Source organism: Idiotropiscis lumnitzeri, chromosome 11 (genome assembly GCF_059441095.1).
Source record: "Idiotropiscis lumnitzeri isolate Australia: NSW breed Sydney's pygmy pipehorse chromosome 11, RoL_Ilum_1.0, whole genome shotgun sequence".
NCBI classification, from domain to species: domain Eukaryota; kingdom Metazoa; phylum Chordata; class Actinopteri; order Syngnathiformes; family Syngnathidae; genus Idiotropiscis; species Idiotropiscis lumnitzeri.
This window is the reverse complement of record NC_142401.1, coordinates 5,234,325-5,251,815: the sequence shown is the minus strand read 5'-3', so window position 1 is coordinate 5,251,815 and position 17,491 is coordinate 5,234,325. Positions and strand designations below refer to the sequence as shown.

At 42.3% G+C, this 17,491-nt stretch overlaps 3 protein-coding genes across 5 annotated transcripts in view; 2 read left to right on the top strand and 1 right to left on the bottom strand.

The window, feature by feature from the left end:
• The window catches only part of flnba (filamin B a), a 29,084-nt gene extending 20,469 nt beyond the window's left edge, over positions 1-8,615 (top strand). For both annotated transcript variants that reach the window (XM_088308346.1, XM_088308345.1), the window contains 15 exons: positions 531-627; positions 847-987; positions 1,503-1,631; positions 1,802-1,975; positions 2,097-2,459; positions 2,882-3,034; positions 3,194-3,316; positions 3,995-4,261; positions 4,586-4,723; positions 4,819-4,934; positions 5,083-5,215; positions 5,298-5,471; positions 6,186-6,404; positions 6,509-6,730; positions 6,931-8,615. In XM_088308346.1, the coding sequence (XP_088164472.1) occupies positions 531-627; positions 847-987; positions 1,503-1,631; positions 1,802-1,975; positions 2,097-2,459; positions 2,882-3,034; positions 3,194-3,316; positions 3,995-4,261; positions 4,586-4,723; positions 4,819-4,934; positions 5,083-5,215; positions 5,298-5,471; positions 6,186-6,404; positions 6,509-6,730; positions 6,931-7,118 (2,637 nt within the window). In that variant the 3' untranslated portion in view covers positions 7,119-8,615. The remainder of the gene's footprint in view (positions 1-530; positions 628-846; positions 988-1,502; positions 1,632-1,801; positions 1,976-2,096; positions 2,460-2,881; positions 3,035-3,193; positions 3,317-3,994; positions 4,262-4,585; positions 4,724-4,818; positions 4,935-5,082; positions 5,216-5,297; positions 5,472-6,185; positions 6,405-6,508; positions 6,731-6,930) is intronic.
• A 3,250-nt stretch (positions 8,616-11,865) lies between these two features.
• dnase1l4.1 (deoxyribonuclease 1 like 4, tandem duplicate 1) lies at positions 11,866-16,039 on the top strand. 2 transcript variants are annotated; one of them, XM_088308350.1, is made up of 9 exons: positions 11,866-11,957; positions 12,483-12,571; positions 12,646-12,732; positions 12,792-12,904; positions 12,982-13,094; positions 13,320-13,477; positions 14,169-14,265; positions 14,438-14,510; positions 15,035-16,039. In XM_088308350.1, exons 1-9 carry the CDS (start codon positions 11,877-11,879, stop codon positions 15,211-15,213), a joined length of 990 nt encoding a protein of 329 aa, XP_088164476.1. In that variant the 5' UTR covers positions 11,866-11,876; the 3' UTR covers positions 15,214-16,039. The 2 variants fall into 2 exon arrangements, with proteins under 2 accessions (XP_088164476.1, XP_088164475.1); XM_088308349.1 differs by having other exon boundaries at positions 15,032-16,039.
• On the bottom strand, positions 15,980-17,476 carry tma7 (translation machinery associated 7 homolog). The gene is made up of 4 exons (XM_088308353.1): positions 17,313-17,476; positions 16,982-17,037; positions 16,746-16,833; positions 15,980-16,334 (listed from the first exon to the last, which is right to left on the bottom strand). The coding sequence occupies exons 1-4, from the start codon at positions 17,326-17,328 to the stop codon at positions 16,300-16,302; spliced, it is 195 nt and encodes a 64-aa protein (XP_088164479.1). The 5' UTR covers positions 17,329-17,476; the 3' UTR covers positions 15,980-16,299.
• Positions 17,477-17,491: the final 15 nt, after the last annotated feature.

The window sequence follows — 17,491 nt, the reverse complement described above, 5'->3', positions numbered from 1 at the left end:
GAAAGGCAGGATGACAACTGTTGTGGCTGAGTAGGACAGAAAAACAAGAACACACACACACACACACACACACTCATATGTCCTTGTAAAGTGGGGACGTTGACTGTTGTGCCACACAATGGCAGAAAGAGAACTTTTTATTTCTAGAAGGTGGTAAGACAGGAGGATAAAAATGCCACTCACACATGTTTTGCCACAATAGATAGAAAAACGAGAACAGTAATCCTTGCAAAGTAATGACAAATAGTTGTAGCACGCTACGGTGGAAAGACAAGAATACCCGCCGCTTCCCTACATCTGTACGATTCTTTTCGCATCGACCATTGGGAATGCAGCTTGCTTGTTAGGCTAGTTGCTATGGTGATGGCTGCTAACTCATTTGTGTGCGTGTCTGTGCACATGCGCTGTGGCTGCGTGCGGTGCACTACACTTCCCAGGATGCTGCTGAGTGGGCGGGGCTGCGGCTTTCTAACATTGGCCAATGAGGTTGTTGTATTTGTTGCGTGACATTCACTGGTCCCTCCCCTCAGGTGACATCGGAAGACTTTGGCAACGGCATCAGTGGCGGCGGGTTCAGACCCTTCCAAATGGTTATTCCTTTCTCCATCAAGAGGGGGCAAGTCACCGGTAAGACATGCGCTGGCACATTTGTTTTTGTTTTTTTCAAATGGATAGATGAGCCAGGTCATTCAAGATAAAAAAAAAATAAATAAATAACGACCCTCTTGACAAAAGGAAATGCAATTTGGAGCAAATGGCAAACGGTCTCGTCGCATCGCTAAGTGGTCACTAACGGATGCGTGACTCACATCGGGTCTCAATCAAGTCTCTCGCTGGCTCTTTCAGGGGAGGTTCTGATGCCGTCGGGAAAGTGCGCTCAGCCGCTGATCACCGACAACCTGGATGGGACGGTCACGGTGCAGTACTCCCCCACTGAGGCTGGCCTGCACGAGATGCACATCAAGTACAACGGAACACACATTCCTGGTAAGGAAATGTACTACTTGTACCTTCAACCCTTTTGGGCAAGCTGTCCCTAATTAACTGGCCTTTAGTCACACGCCCGCCAGCGTTTAATTGAGGTTTCGTGTCAGGAGAAAACATCTGGTGTGCAGAAGGAAGAATTGACTCCTTTTCCACTATAGTTTGTCAACTTTTATATACAAACAATGCAAAAGGTTATTTGCGAAGTCACCTGTACCTTAATCCCGGAAACTGTTGTCTTTTTTTTTTTTTTTCTTTCTCTTTTTTTTTTTTCAACCACTTCTGTGTATATTCACATTTTCTTCAGGGATCATATGAGGAGTGACCATTTTTCATAGATTTTCATTTGTAGTCCGTCCATTTTACTGACAGGCGTATGTTCTTTATCCTCTGCGAAGAACGGCATCCGGTGTTATTTGCTGTTGCCTACATTGTGATAAAGAGCTGTTTTTTTTTTTTTAGTCATACACTCTATAAAAAATCCCCATGGTGTGTGTGTGTGTGTGTTTCTGTTGCAGAGTCTCCCCTCCAGTTCTATGTTAACCGCTCCAGTAGTCCCAGCGTGACAGCCTACGGGCCGGGCCTCAGCTACGGCGTGGCCAATAAGACGTCGGTATTCACCGTCAACACGGAAGACGCGGCTGAAGGTACAAGAGCACAAATCATGATTGTTTGTAAATCATAGAATTAAAGTAAAAGTGTTTGCGATCTGGTGTTCCGTAGAGTTGAATATTAGAACCATTGCTCGTTTCTGTCAGTGTTTGTTTGGTTGCTGATAACGGATTTATTGGACATTGTCGTCGTTATATACGTCCAGGAGGACTGGACCTGGCTATCGAGGGTCCGTCCAAGGCGGAGATCAGCTGCGTGGACAACAAGGACGGCACGTGCAGCGTTAGCTACCTTCCCACGCTGCCGGGAGACTACAACATCTTGGTCAAGTACAACAACAAGCACATCGCCGGCAGCCCATTCACCGCCAGGATCACGGGTCGGTACATTTATCTCAAACTTGATATCAATGATTTTGGATAAATGCTCAAATGGCTTTCCATTAGTCAGTGAATTTGTTTGCTTAACGCTAACAAAATGTTGCTTTGCGTGCGCCACAGAGGACAAACAGCGGCGCTCTCAGGTGAAACTGGGCTCAGCGGCCGACTTCTTCCTCAACATCAATGAAACGGACCTGAGTCTTCTCAGCGCCAGCATCGCGGCGCCGTCGGGCCGCGAGGAACCCTGCCTGCTCAAGAGGATGGCCAACAATCACGTAGGCATCTCCTTCATCCCCCGCGAGGTGGGCGAGCATCGCGTCAGCATCACCAAGAACGGACGCCACGTGGCCAACAGCCCCATCACCATCATGATCGTCCAGTCCGAGATCGGAGATGCCGAGCGCGTCAGGGCGTACGGCGACGGGCTGGTGCACGGGACCACCTTCACCGACACCAGCTTTATGGTGGACACGCGCGAGGCCGGTAAGCAAGACCGACCGCCATCTCACATGTAGCCTTTTTCACACACAGTCTCACTGAATTGTCGCATTAGAGCCATAAAAGCTTTTATTTTTTTTTTTAAATAAGGACTCAAAAGCGGAACGTTGCATGATGAGTTTGAAACTACCGAAGGTGCCACCTCACATACAAAACAGCTCAAGCCTCTTCCACACAGTAGTCCCCGGGAAAAAGCTGAACTAGATTGAGCATTTATCCACCTGTGCCTTTTACACAAAACTCAGCAAAGGGTGAGGTTTTGCAAAGACAAACTATTGCTGCTTTCATACAGCAAGAAGCATCCACGAGCTGTATACCGGTGTTGAGGGGTTATTTTTTTTACAAAGATATCGTTAAAGAAATTAGCCTTGGTGAAGGAAATGATGACGTCTTCATTTTGCGTTAAGGTTACGGTGGGCTGGCTTTGGCCATTGAGGGTCCAAGTAAGGTGGACATCCAGACGGAAGACATGGAGGACGGGACGTGCCGTGTCTCCTATTGTCCCACCGAGCCCGGAAACTACATCGTGTCCATTCGTTTCTCCGACAAGCACATCCCAGGTATGAAGTTGGGAGTTTTCCAAAAGCAAATATTAATCATGTTACAAAAGTGTCATGGAGGTGGAGTCCCACAGGGCTGAGTACTAGATCCTTTTGCATCCTATGAATCGTTATGTGCTATTCTTGGAATTAAATGTGTTTGGTGTCCGCGTCGGACAGGAAGTCCGTTCACGGTGCAGGTGACGGGTGAAGGTCGCATACGGGAGAGCATCACCCGCAAACAGAGGGCGGCACCTGTCGCTGGCGTGGGAAGCATCTGTGACCTCAGCCTCAAGATACCAGGTGCCTGTGTACGGCTTTTCTATCGAATCAAATAATGTTACTTCTAACTCTTTCACTGCCAGCCTAGTAAAAAAAAGGATCTTTGACATGGTTAGCCGTCAATGGCAGTGACTAAATTCAACTCAAGTTGTTGCTGTTATCGTGTTGTGGTCACTGGTGGAAATGTTGACTTCAAATCATTTGTCTTCCTTCCTCCCGTTCCATCTCCTCTTCCCGATCGCTATCCTTTGTCTCCCACCTCCAACATTCCTTCCTCGTTTCCTCATCCCCTTCGTCGCCTTTCAGTGAGCTGCTTCTTCCTGACCTTGTCTCGCTCATCCCTCTCTCGCATCTCTTCTTCTTCTCGCTTCTGCGGCTTCCTCTGGTGCTCTGGTGGGAAAATGGCTGAGGTTTGCAGAATTATTTTTTTTTAACCTTCTGCTCAAGTTATTTGACACTCATCCGACTCATTCACTACCAGACAGAAAAAAAAAAAAAAAAGGATCTTTAACGTCTTTAGCTGTCAATGGGAGTGAATGTTAATGGTAAATACTGTACTTAAATCTAAATGTTTGCCTGGTTGTGAATGTTACGAAATCTAATCTACAAACATGATGAACAAAAACCCCAAAAATATAAATTAGGCTTTTTATTTAAATATGAAAACTCCGTATGCTGAAATTTGACTTTTGTCGGCAGCCCTGGACATGTCCGACGTCACATCCGAAGTCACGTGCCCGTCGGGCGCCATTCAGCCCGCCCAGCTGGTTGCCGCGGGCAACGACACCTACTGCGTGCAGTTCGTGCCCACCGAGATGGGCGTGCACAGGGTGAGCGTCCGGTACCGTGGTGCCCACGTGCCGGGGAGCCCCTTCCAGTTTACCGTGGGGCCGCTGGGCGAGGGCGGCGCCGCCAAAGTCAAAGCGGGAGGCCCAGGACTGGAGGGAGCGCTGGTGGGAGAACCAGGTATGCGCACACAAATAATCCAATGTCTGAAAAGAAAAACTACAAAATTGAAACTTAGACAGTCAGTCGTTTTGGTTTGAAACCACCATCTTCGGGTCACATTAGGAATTTTGATAGGTCCTGTAAAGATGAACTCATCCGACATAAATATTTTGAAAATTCACCACCCTAAGCCAAAATATCAAAATTTCCATGCCTGAAAGTCAATTTGGTTTGGCCATCTCCAAGGGCCCACTTGGATTGTCAGTGCCAAGTTGTCCCAATTGGTTTCCTAATTTTCCAAAAGGCCCCCCTCACTCCTTTTTTTCCCCCCCTCATCTGCAGCCGAGTTCAGTATCTGGACTAGAGAGGCCGGCGCCGGGGGGCTGTCTGTGGCTGTGGAGGGTCCCAGCAGGGCCGAGATCTCCTTTGACGACCGCAAAGACGGATCCTGCGGTGTCTCTTATGTGGCGCAGGAGCCCGGTAGAGAGAAAAAAAACACACACGCGAAGCAAAAAAACATGGTGATGGTCTCTGCTGTCCATGTGTGTGTGTCTGACACTGATTTCCTCTTCCAGGCGACTACGAAATTGCCATCAAGTTTAATGATCAGCACATCCCAGATAGTCCTTACCTGGTCCATGTGGTGGTGCCCACCTTCGACTCTCAACGAATGATCGTCACCGGACTTCAGGTGGGTCGCCCAATGCTGGCCTGCCCTGCCTTGCTATTTTTAAGAAAATAGACAACTAAACTGCTGTGTATAAAAATTGTTTCAACTAATATGTACTTCAGAGACTAAAAACATTTTGAACAAATATATATTATTCTTGTGTTTGCAGAAGTCAGGTGTGAAGGTGAATCAGCCAACATCCTTCAACGTATCGATGGAAGGAGCCAAAGGAAACCCGGAGGCCAAGGTCACCAGCCCCTCTGGGGCTCAGGAGGAGTGTGCCATCACACACCTGGAAAAAGGTGCGTGCGTGCGAGTGACGTTTGTCGTGACGTTGCGGTCCAAACAATAATCGTTGGAAACTCGACTTGCCCTCCGTCCCAGACAAGTACTCGATCCGCTTCATCCCTCGGGAGCGAGGCCTCCACACGGTGGACGTCAAGTTCGGCCCTCAGGGCCGAGTCACTTCCTTCAACGTCATGGTCGGGTCGCCTGAGCAATCCGGAGAAGCAGGAATGGTCTCGGCGTACGGTGCCGGGCTGGAGAGAGGCACCACAGGTTTTTCCATCTTCTATTAGAAACATTCTACAATCTAAAGTTTTGTTTTGTGAAGTGAAAGCCTCCTAATTTTTTTAAATTAGGGTTAATTTTGCGATTGACATTTTTTATTATTTCAAGATTTTTTGGCGATATTTTCAGGGTGAGAAAAGTTTTTATTAATATATAAAAAAGTTGGATTTTTCTAGCTAGTTCTTTTTCTTTTTTACAGAAGAAATCATAGATACAAAAGTTCATGATTAAAAAAAGTTTTTTGTTTCTTCCCCTAGGAGACAATTCTAAAAATCCAGAATGAAAAAAAAACGTTCTATTTTTGTGTGGAGAATGTATATATTTTTAGATAGCTTCAAATACTCGAGACAATTAAAGACAAATATAAATAAAAAAAGTATAATTTTCTTTTCTTATTCATTTTTTTCTTAAATATTTTTTTCAAAAGATAATTACATAAATATAAGCATAAAAAGTTTTTTTTTTATGGATAAGGACAAACTTTATATTTTAAAGTGTGACCAGTAAGATATAAGTTGAATTTTTTAAATCTCTGTTTTCTTCTATTTATTTTTTTAGTCTTTCTTCAGAACTGTATTTTAGGCAGTGGTTTGATTGTGCACCACTAGAGGGAGCTCAACTTCCGTAACAGACTTTGAGGCAAAACGTGGTGGCTTTGATTGTTTTGGAGTTGTTTTGAGTATGCTCGCGTCCTGGTTGCAGGCGTCCAGTCGGAGTTCTTCATCGATAATGCTTCAGCGGGGCAGGGTGCGGTGGCCGTGACGGTGGAGGGCCCATCTAAGGTTCAGATGGAGTGTCTGGAGGTACCCGGGGGCTACAAGGTCCTCTACACGCCCATGGCGCCCGGCAGCTACATCGTCGCCGTCAAGTACGGCGGACCGCATCACATCGCCGGCAGCCCCTTCATCGCCAAAGTCACGGGTCAGCACGCACCTCTTCAGTTTGACCTTTACCCCTGAACTAATTGTTTACACAGGAAGAAAACATTGATGATTTGTCACGCGTGCATGTATGTTCCCTCTCAGGTCCTCCTCTGGTGAATGTGACCAACACCAGCGTGTCATCCACACTGACCCTTGAACCCTCCACGGAAGCGTCGGTGGTCAGCAGCAACAGCAGCTCTTTGCAGAGCGCCACCTGCGGGTCAGCTGCCTCAGACGCCAGCAAGGTGCTGAGCCAAGGTTTGGGTCTCAGCAAGGCTTATGTGGGCGAGAAGAGCAGCTTCTCAGTGGATTGCAGCAAAGCCGGTGAGTCCCGTCACACTCGCAATCCCACAATGGCACAGCGTTTGAAGGACAATATTTTTCATATTATAACTGACTTGGTAGGGTTGCTGTCGAAGCAACAATATAGATGATAAAGCCAGAATTGAAACCCGAGTCACAAGGAATAATACTTCTTAATATGTATCCTATTCTGACATTTAATGCTTTTGATTCCCTCCCAGGCAAAAACATGCTGGTGGTGGGCGTGCACGGCCCCCAGGTTCCTTGCGAGGAGGTTCTGATCAAGCACCTGGGCGACCTGCACTACAACGTCAGCTATGTACTGCGCGAGCGCGGCGACTACGTGCTCGTGGTCAAGTGGGGTGAAGAGCACATCCCCGGCTCGCCCTTCCGCGTTGTTGTACTGTGAAGTCATCCCAAGTGGGGGTGTCCAAAGTGTGGCGTGGGGGCCATTTGCGGCCCGTAGGTTTGTTTTTTTTTCTTGCCGGTCCAGGGTTTGCCTAAAAAGTACAACTGACAAAAAAAAAAAGACAATCGTCACATTACACTGAAAAGTAACAAGGAAATAATACTGTGCTAATGCTAATAATGCTAACGTCTTTTAGCATTGATAACACAAACCTGAGTTTTTTTTTTTTTTTTGTTTTTGTTTAGATATATTAACGTGTGTTCTTCTCAACCATTTTTGGCATTTTGGCAACGACAGGATTTGTACAGTGGTGCCTTGAGATCCGAGTGACCCAACTGCAACAAGCAGGAGTGTGGCAGGTATCAAACAATTTTTTCCACTAAGAGGCTTCAAGCCATTTTTTTCCACTCCCAGTTTTAGTTTACACTCAAAACTAAAGAAAAAAACAGGAACGGCTAAGATGCAGCAACATGTCGACAAACAGCATCACAATAATCACTTATTTTCTTTAGCTGTGAAAAATGATTTACTACTGCAGCTTACAGGATCACGTGCAGCAGTTGGGAAAGGCACCTAAGGTTTTCATGGCATAAGTCGCAATTGTTTTATTTGTTGCATTTCTCTGCGATTGGCTGGCAACCAGTCCACGAAGACGGCTGGGATAGGCTGCAGCACGCCCGCATCCCTCGTGAGGATAAGCGGATTAGATCATGGCTGGCTGGATCTTTACCGTCTATTTATGTTTAACTATGTTGAAGTACATTATTATAGAACGCTATTTCCTTATTTTGAAATGCATGGCAAAAAAAAAAAATTCTTTTGTGGGGCATGTAGGCACCATTTTTCATATACCGTACCGTCATGAATTTTAAGATTTATTAAAACAAATCTAATATTTAACATTTGGACACCCCTGCTATGAACTAACAGTTCTGTCATGATTTTTAAGAAATAGAAGAATATTTCAACTCCACTTGGTGAACGGTGTGTGACGTTTCAAATTGCTATTACTGCAGTTGAAACTACAGTTGAAATGCTTGGATTTCTCATTTTAAAAAGTGCTGAAAATGTTGCTAAAAACTTTGAAAATGTTGCGAAACTGTTTATAAACAACTGGAATATCTTTTTCCGTTTCCGTTTTTTTTCTTAAGAAGTAGCATCTGAAATATTGTCGTGCAAAAGAGCTAAAAATGTTGCCAAAACTGGATTCGGAAAACAAGCGACGTCTGTTGTCACACTCCAGTCCAGCAGGGGGCAGCGTAGAATCGGATGTGACCTTTTGTTGGGCTGGCTTCGCTCTTTAGTGACTACTGATGGTGATTTCACCCCCCCCCCCTCCAACATTCCTTTGCTGCACTTGTGCACGCATTTGGTCTGGACTGTTATTACCGTAATCGGGTTCATCTCGCCTTGTTCCGATTTGAATGTTAGCTCCTGATGTGTTCTGGGCACATCACCAAGACTGTACATTTGATCATTAAAATTAACTGGAAGCAATGGGTTGTATTTTTTTCCTTCTGTTTTTGTGTATACAGTGCATATGAACCAAAATCCTGTAGACATTTTTATATAAAAGAAAACACTGCCAATAAATATATTATTTGTTACTATAATAAACCCACACAATCTCGAACTTGTTAGTCAAATACCCGCACATATTTAGAATTTAGAGGAAAAAATAGTCTTGTTTTTAGAAATGTGTATTTTCAAAGAAACATGGGGCAAAACAAGTCTGCGGGAAGGACCATCTTACATATTTTTGAGAGAAGTATTTTGGGAGAAAAGTCACTTTGAGGGGGGTTTCAATAATGTGATTAAACGCCAAGATGGTTGCATTTGTGGCAAAAAGTTTGGTGTTTATGCGGAAAAGTGCTCATTTTTTTCTGCGAATTTTTAAATTTGCCCTCCAATGTTTAACACATAAATTTTTTTTAAAGACGTAACGACAAACATTTACCGAATAAAGTCTAATTTTTCCAGAAGATACTGGATAAAAGTTGAGAATGAGGAAAGAAAAAAATATATATAAAAGTCTTAAAATAAGTCAAATGAAATGTACTTTTGTTTTTTACTTTTTTTATAATACAGATGAGAAATTAGAAAGCTGGCTAAATGTATCCTTGAGCGTATACAAAAATGAGAACACATCTTGGTGCTTTAACCACTTCCTGTGGGTGTGGCATTGTTATCTCCCCATGCAACTTTACTCTACCTCCTACTAAAACACCCCCCCCCCCCCACACACACACACACGTCAAGCATATCCACTTCCTCCTCTACACAGTTTGTCCCATTGGTCGAATTAGACCAATGACAGGCCTGCAGCTCTCCTTTTGTCAAGTGTCCTCCTTGGCACCGCTGTTTGTATAGAAGCGTCTCCCCACTTGACGCCCTGGTAAAGACGCCGCGCACAAGTGGACGCTCATCTTCCACTTTCTGGAGGTGAGCAATGACTTCCTGTTTGTACTTGCCAACAAATACCTGAAAGGCTTCAAATTTTTCACCATCGTTCGTAGTCAAGCAAAGGAACGCCATTGCTGTTTCACAATTCTTGGTGACTTGAGTCCTACAAGTGACAGCAATCTCCCAAGTGCATCATTTGGGGTCAGATGACTTTTTATTCAAAAAGGTTTTGGGAAAATTAGTGGATATCTCCTACATGTGACAACAATCGCCTGTGTTCTTCCAATTACACGTAAGGGCTTTAAATGTTGGCTTGTCGCCAAATAAGCTGTGGGTGATGTTTTAAGGCTGATTTAAAAGTAGTGGCTGCTTCCTACATGTTACAACAGTTTCCTGTGTTTTTATTGCAGCATGTATATTTCTAGACAAAACTCAACTGACACTTCACAGTTGATGGTTAACAAAAAACAATTTCTCTCTGGCTGTGTCCCAATTGTGACAACAATCTCCTGTATTTTTCTTTATGTGGAGGCTTCAAATGTGTGATGGAAGTAGGCGACAGGTAATGTTTCACAATAACTTCATTCCAAAGTATGTTACTGGCATGTGTTGACCGTGACCTACACGTGACAACAATCTACTGTATTCTTCGCCTGCTACAGGTTTGGAGGCTTTTAATGTGTGCTGATAATTGGCAACAAGTGATGTTTTAAGGCCAAATTAATAGTAAAACGATTTCTGGCATCAAGGCTGTGTCCTACATGTGACAACAATCTCCTGTATTCTTCCCTTGGGGTGTCAAGGCTTCAAATGTTTCTGCATGCACACAACAAACAACGGGATGTTTTGCTGTCACATTTGTAAAAAAGTACTGGCTTTGGTTTCATTTTGTTTTGCTGTTTCTTACTGTTGCTTTTGTCTGATTGACCAAGAGATTAAAAACACTGAACTTGTCCGGCAGCTTTGTGCGTTTGTGTGTGTGAGTGTGTGCGTGTACATGCGTGTGTGTATGCAACCCAAAACGATACATTATATATATTTTTTAGACTGTGATTTTATTTTCCCAAAACTTTTTTTCTCCCCCAAAAATGACTTCATACTAGACAGTTTTATTCTCAGCAATATCCAATGTTTTGATTTGGAACGATACAAAAAAATACTGTTCTATTCTAAGCATGTGGATCTGGATTCAGGATACAAGTCAGGTATCAGGTAGTAACCCTTAAAAGGTCTTCCTTCCATCTAATGCACGTAAGTGTATACATATATATTTTGTTTTGGGGAAACATTTACTCCATGTGATGTTTAAAGGCCTTGGGCAGCATCTGCGGTGGCGGCTAGCTGCCAGTAGACATGTCGCCACATGACTCCAAACTCTAATTGAAGCCGTCAGTCATCAAGAACAATCGAAAGAAATTGTAATGTCATAAAATATCACCAGAACTTTAAATGTGGCAATGCTTTTAATGACCATGTGCCGTTAAAACGAGCACATACTCTCATAAATAAAGTAGTATTGTATTGTATTGAATATTAGGATGGCCGAGTGGTCTAAGGCGCCGCGTTCAGGACCCAGTCTCCCCAGGAGGCCTGGGTTCGAATCTCGAATTTCCCCATTGTGGGACTAATAAAGGCAATATTATTATTAGAAGAAAACTAAAAATGAAAGAACAAATACTAATCTTACAGCAATGATGCGGAGAAAAGAAGTAAAGGAAAAATTGTTCAATAGAAAGTGGGTATTTTTTGTACAATTTATATATTTTTGAGAATGTAAAACATTTCAATAGCGTCATTATTCAAGAAAGATATTTTTTTTCGTCTTCCTACACTGAAAAAAAGGGTGTGTTGAATTGACTTAATTTTATTTTGTCAAGTGGTCGGACCGAAATAAAATCATCTGGATTCAGATACATTTTAAACAAGAGTAAATTCAACAAAAACCTTTGTCAGTACGCATTCAAGCCCTTTGTTCATATTTATATTGTGCGTAATATTGTGCAAACTGTCGAGTTGCGAATCCCTCGATGGAATATTCATGATCTCTGACAGCTGCTTCACATCTGTGTTGCATGAAGACCATTATGTTGACTCGGCGCTGCTCCACGGATCATAAAAGGCGCAGATGCTTTGGAAAACTGGTCTCCAACAATTCAGTTAATACTCGCAAGCACGCACACGGAGTTGAACAAAAAAGTGTTGTCAGCTTAAAGCCACCAGCTGCCCAGCTGCATAGTTGGACTTAAAGCGTTTGTTTTGTGTAAATACCGTCATATCTGACATGTTTTTAGCGTGTTCAGACACGTTCATCGCCAACTTCTTCATCTCGTCTTCTGTTTTTCAGCAGCAGTCGTCATGAAAATTGCATCGTTCAACATCCAGAAGTTTGGACGAAACAAAGTGTCCGACCCGCAGATCCTCTTCATCCTGGTGCAGGTAACACACCCACACACACGTACGCACACACACGTGTACACATTTAAAAAAAAAATAACAAATGTTTATAGTATTTTTTTCCTCTCTAATGTGAGGATAATCATTCCAAAAAATGGATAATGGATGTACATGAATGTACTTTTTGGCTTTTTTATGTATTTATTTTCTTATTAAAATATGAAAATATCTAACATATTGAACAATGTAAAGGCAAAAAATTCTTCCATTAAATAAAAATGTTACAAATATTTTTTCAATACATTTTTTTACTTGATTCAAATGTGAAACAAAACACGACTGATTATTTAAAAAAAATAAAATGTTTTTTATTGAATTAAAAATAACTAACCATTTGATGATGAAAATAATACATTTAATACAGTACGTTGTTTTTAGAAAAAAAATGCAGCAGATTAATTGAAAATACAGAAACGCTACAGCATTAAAAAAAAAAACAAGATTTGAAAATGAAACAAAATGTCTTTTTTTAGTTTCATAACTATATTTAAGTATATTTTATCCAAGATTATCCGCCGCTATGACATCATCGTCATCCTGGAAGTGGTGGACGTCAGCGGCACGTCGGTCAAAACCCTCCTAGATTCTCTCAACACGTACGTCTGCTGTCCAAAATGCACAAAGACACAAAAAATTCTGTACATAAATTTGTGTGTGTATTTGTGTGTAGGCCCAACGCGTCTCATCACTATACTCTGAAGATCAGCAGTCGGCTGGGACGATCCCGCTACAAGGAGCAGTTCATGTTCCTCTACAGGTAACCATGACGATGTCATCTGAACGACACAAGACGAATTTCTCTTCTGGCGCTCGTAGGGACGACTTGGTGGACCTGGTGGGCTCCTATCAGTTTGACGACCAAGTGACGGATGGCGGCGACGTCTTCGCCAGGGACCCTTACATCCTGAGGTTCCGATGTCACCACACAGGTGTGGGAAGTCAGGCTCCCAAAAACGAGTATGCGTCGAGGTTAACGTGAGCGTTGGTATGTGTGTCTCCACGGCAGTGCTGAAGGACCTGGTGATGATCCCCGTCCACACCAAACCGGAGGACTCGGAGACGGAGCTGGACGAGCTCTTTGACGTCTTTCAGCACGTCAAGATGAAGTGGAGGACTGACGTGAGGATATTTTCATTGTTTTTGAAAATTCAGCTCCTCAAGCCAATTGGACTTGACGACGTGGACGCATCTACGTTAATCAGACTCCCCCCAGAAAAGTCTCAAGAAATCCGACTGGTCGAAATTTTGTCCTATTCAATTTGAAGCATGTTTCATAAATATGCCGCCCAAGCTGTGAGCAGCTTGAGGTTTCATCATTCCCTCCAAACTACTTTTCCACAACAGAACATAATGATCTTGGGCGACTTCAATGCGGATGGCGCGTACGTGACCGAGAGAGAGATGCAGGGCATCCGCATCCGCAGCGATAAAAACTTCCACTGGCTGATCGGAGATGACGTCGACACCACGGCCAGCATGGGAAACACAAACACATATGACAGGTAGGATGCAGAGGTGGAAGTAAGTCAATGAGTGAATAGGCAAGTCGTCTTAACTTTCAAGTAACCAAGACTGTAGCGACGGTTGAAATAATGAAGCTTTACTGGTGGTCCCAAGTTTCTCCTTTAATTCCTTTCGTCTCGTACACAAAACCTCTTAGTGAGAGCTAGAAAATAAACAAACATGACGCCATGAGTTTCAATTATCTCTATACATGCAAAGTGCACTTAACTAAACGCATATTCAAATCACAAACATAAATCTGTAGACAGAAAAACACAAATATTCACCTTATTGCCACTTTCAACCGGGCTAAGTCTCTATAAATTATCAATCTTGTCGTCTGAGAATCCTTTTTTTCTTTCTTCCGAATCGTCTTGATGCGTATTGTCAAGCATTATCCATTCAGTCGTTATCCACTTCCGTGTTTCTTCAAAGTAAAACTTCCGCCCGACAGGAAGTCAAAAGAAAAATCCGGTATTGCAAAACAAATTATCTAATAGGCCCATAGTCCTTTACAAAGACCAATATCTCGCAAAAACAAGTTAAGACAAGTCTCGTAAATATCTATTTAAAGTCAAAATGAGACTTTCAAAACTCAAGTCCGCCCAACTCTGGAAGGGTGGTACGAGACATTAAAGTTAACGAATGGCACTAATTAAAAAACATTTGAAACGGATTTCCTGGTTTCAGGATCGTGGTCTACGGAGACGACATGCTCCACGCGGTAGTACCGAAGTCTGCCAAATCCTTCAACTTCCAGAAAGCATTTGGCCTCAGCAACGAACAGGTGTGGTGATGTAACATTTTCTGTCCAATTACTCCTCTTGCTTTCTAATACATATATTGAAAACTCTAACTTCCGTTCCCTGAGATTCACATCGCCCAAAATCAAAATAACGACCGTGTTATTAATGCTTGTGTATCAATTTCGTATCGTAAACACATTGTCTGTTTTGCAGGCACTAAAAGTGAGCGACCATTACCCAGTGGAGGTTGAGCTGAGGTCTCTCACGGCGCCACAAGAAAATGAAGGTACTGCTGTGATTCAGTCAATGCAAGATGACCGAATAATTAACGACTGACTCACAATTCTGAGGTTTAGGGTTTGAATCTTAGCTAAGGCTGTCCTGCGAGGATTTTGCATGTTCTCCAATTTATTGATACACTCCAAATATGTGTGTTAATTCATCTGGGGCAATTAACATAGTCATTATTTTCATTATTTTGTTGAGTTGTGCATTATTTTTATTTTAGAATATCCCTATACACTACTATTACATGATATTGGAGTAACAAAGATCAGGGTCTGAGTATAGATCCTTGTGGAACTCCACAGCCTAATTTTACACTATCTGTTAAAGTCACTGCTGCACTTCTACGCCGATGTCACAGGACAAGACAAGAAATAATCTGAAGTATAATAAAATTCCCCAAAATCTTTTCACAAGTTTATTTTTTAGGTATTTTTAAAACTAAATTTCCTGGGTGAACTCCAAATTGTACCACTTTTAGGAAAATAATGCAAATTTTTTTTCTGGTTGAATCTACCCTAGCAGGTTCAACTTCAGACAATGAACTGCTGGAGTTGAAACGAGGAAACCTGCTTCTGGAGCGCGAGAAACTCAAGCTAGAGATCCAGATCCTGCAGATGAAACTGACCAAGATGAGACGAGGGGATTTAGAAGAAGAACTTCTGCCACGCCAGCACCCAACCTCGAGCTGCAAAATGCTGTGAGATAATAACACACTGCCAGATGTTTAGGACTAAGGCCCGTAAACCGTTTACCAAATGCCGACGTCCCCGAGGGCGACATTAGTGCATTTCAACACTATTCTGCTGAAGATTTCGACCTGAGTCATTTGACGTTGAAACACTGACTTCCAGGAAAAACCTCCTCCCTCAGGCTAACATGACCACTTTTACCTCAGACATAGCCGCTTTATGGAGGCACCATTTTTTTTTATAATCTGCTATTTCATGACCTCCATTAAATATTTTTTATTCATTAAACTCTACTTCAACAAACACTTTTTTTTATATATTATATGGAGTAAATACTATAAACGTATGAATACAGAGCCTTGTGGAACTCCACAGTCCATTTTTATGCATATGATGGACATTTTTTTTTTTGCCGGCCCAAATGCTATATGCAAGTGCAATTTACTGTACTTAAACATCATGTTGCTGTCCAATATTTATTATACATACAGAATACATATTTCTGCTCAACAACAAATATACAGTATAGATCAAATATTTTTGGGATGTGTGAAAAATAGATTTTAAAACTATTTTTAATTGAACAGTGAAGATATCTTGCCAATCATAAGCACGTACCATTTTTCTGAGGATTCTGCCCCCTGTCTAATCTCGTTGCACACTTGAGTACAATGACAATAAAGGGATTTCTGATTCTGATCTGTAGGTGGTTTTGGTATCAGAACCGGTTTCAATCATAAACTGTATAGAAAACAGACATAACATCGCACAGTTGAGGTGATTTCAAAACATTTTATTAGTCTCCCTCATTTACAATAAAATGTCCTCAAAAACTCAAGCATGTTTGTGATTTTTATTCTTATATTTTAACATTATTATTATTAGAATTTTGACAGCGACCAACCTTTTGTTGGGAAAACGGCTGGTCAGTGTTTATGACTACAAGTGTTTACGACAAGAAAATATCACAGGGTGAAACCTGGAGTTAGAATCTGTACAATGACTCCGGTTAACACTGCCTGGGAACTGTCACAGAAAAAAACACTTTTAAACCGCAGCAAAACAAATCAGACACGCTCTGGAATTAATCGGGAGGCTTCACTTCTTGCCTGATTTCTTGATGCCGCTGCCACCTGGTGGAAAGAACAGACAAGACTGTAAACGAGGAAACCGAAACAGCACAATGAATTCCAGCTATTTTGGGAAGAGCGAAAAAAAAAACATAAATTGACACCACTACCTAAAAACCTTGCCCATAATTGCCTCTTTTAACACATGGTAAATATACAACAGATCCACAAACCCTTCATTATCAGCCCATATTTGGAAGCGGTTGCTTAGCAGCCTCCCATGAATTATTTTCCCACTGATTACTCTGTTCACGCTCTCTAAAATCAGTCCACCAACCCCTCTCTTATTGAATGTTCTCCCATTTGATGTCACAGAGATGGTGCTCTCAAATATTTATTTTCCAATTCAACGTCAACGCACCCGCTGCACTTTTTCCAAGCTCGACATGTTAGACAATGGGTTTCTGGTCATACCTAGCGGCCCTTTTCCAGAAGCTTTCATCTTCATGGCCTCCATGGCCTTCTGCTCTTCCTTCTGCTTCTGCTTGAAGGCAATGTCGTCCTGTAAACACATTTATCACACTTCTTCAATATCAAGGGAGTTTCTAAGTGCAGATGGACTGCACGAATTATTGCAATGCACCTTATGGGTGCATAGCCACTTTATGAATAGCAAATGCAAAACAATGTTATATGTTAAGAAAACCTACGTCATCTACGTCCTTGTTCTGTTTTTTGGGAGCCTTCAGTGGTTTCTTTTTGCCTCCTGAAACGAAATGTCATATTTTCAACGGAGAACATAATACACAATGCATATAATTGGCTCAGGAATAAAGATGACTTCAATAAAATCTGTACAATTATTTCACATGCGCATAAAAACAGAACAAACAAAAAAACGAACATTTTAGCCATTTGGATTACTAGCGCGACTCTTTAGCAACAGCTAACAAGCTAATTCACACATACACGCTGCAGTGATTATATATTCTACGAATATATATCGAGGCGAATTCCCAGCGATAATAAAATAAATCTCACCTTCCCTGCCAGACATCTTTTGGCGTTAATAAGATCAAAAAGAAGAAAAATGTAATGTGTTTTGATGATAATGTGTTGCCTCCAAACTAGTAGCGAAGAAGTCGTGCCGTAAGGACCCCGGCCAGCCTGTAAAATTTCAACCCGGAAATAGAAGTATCATCATATGCCTGATCAAAACT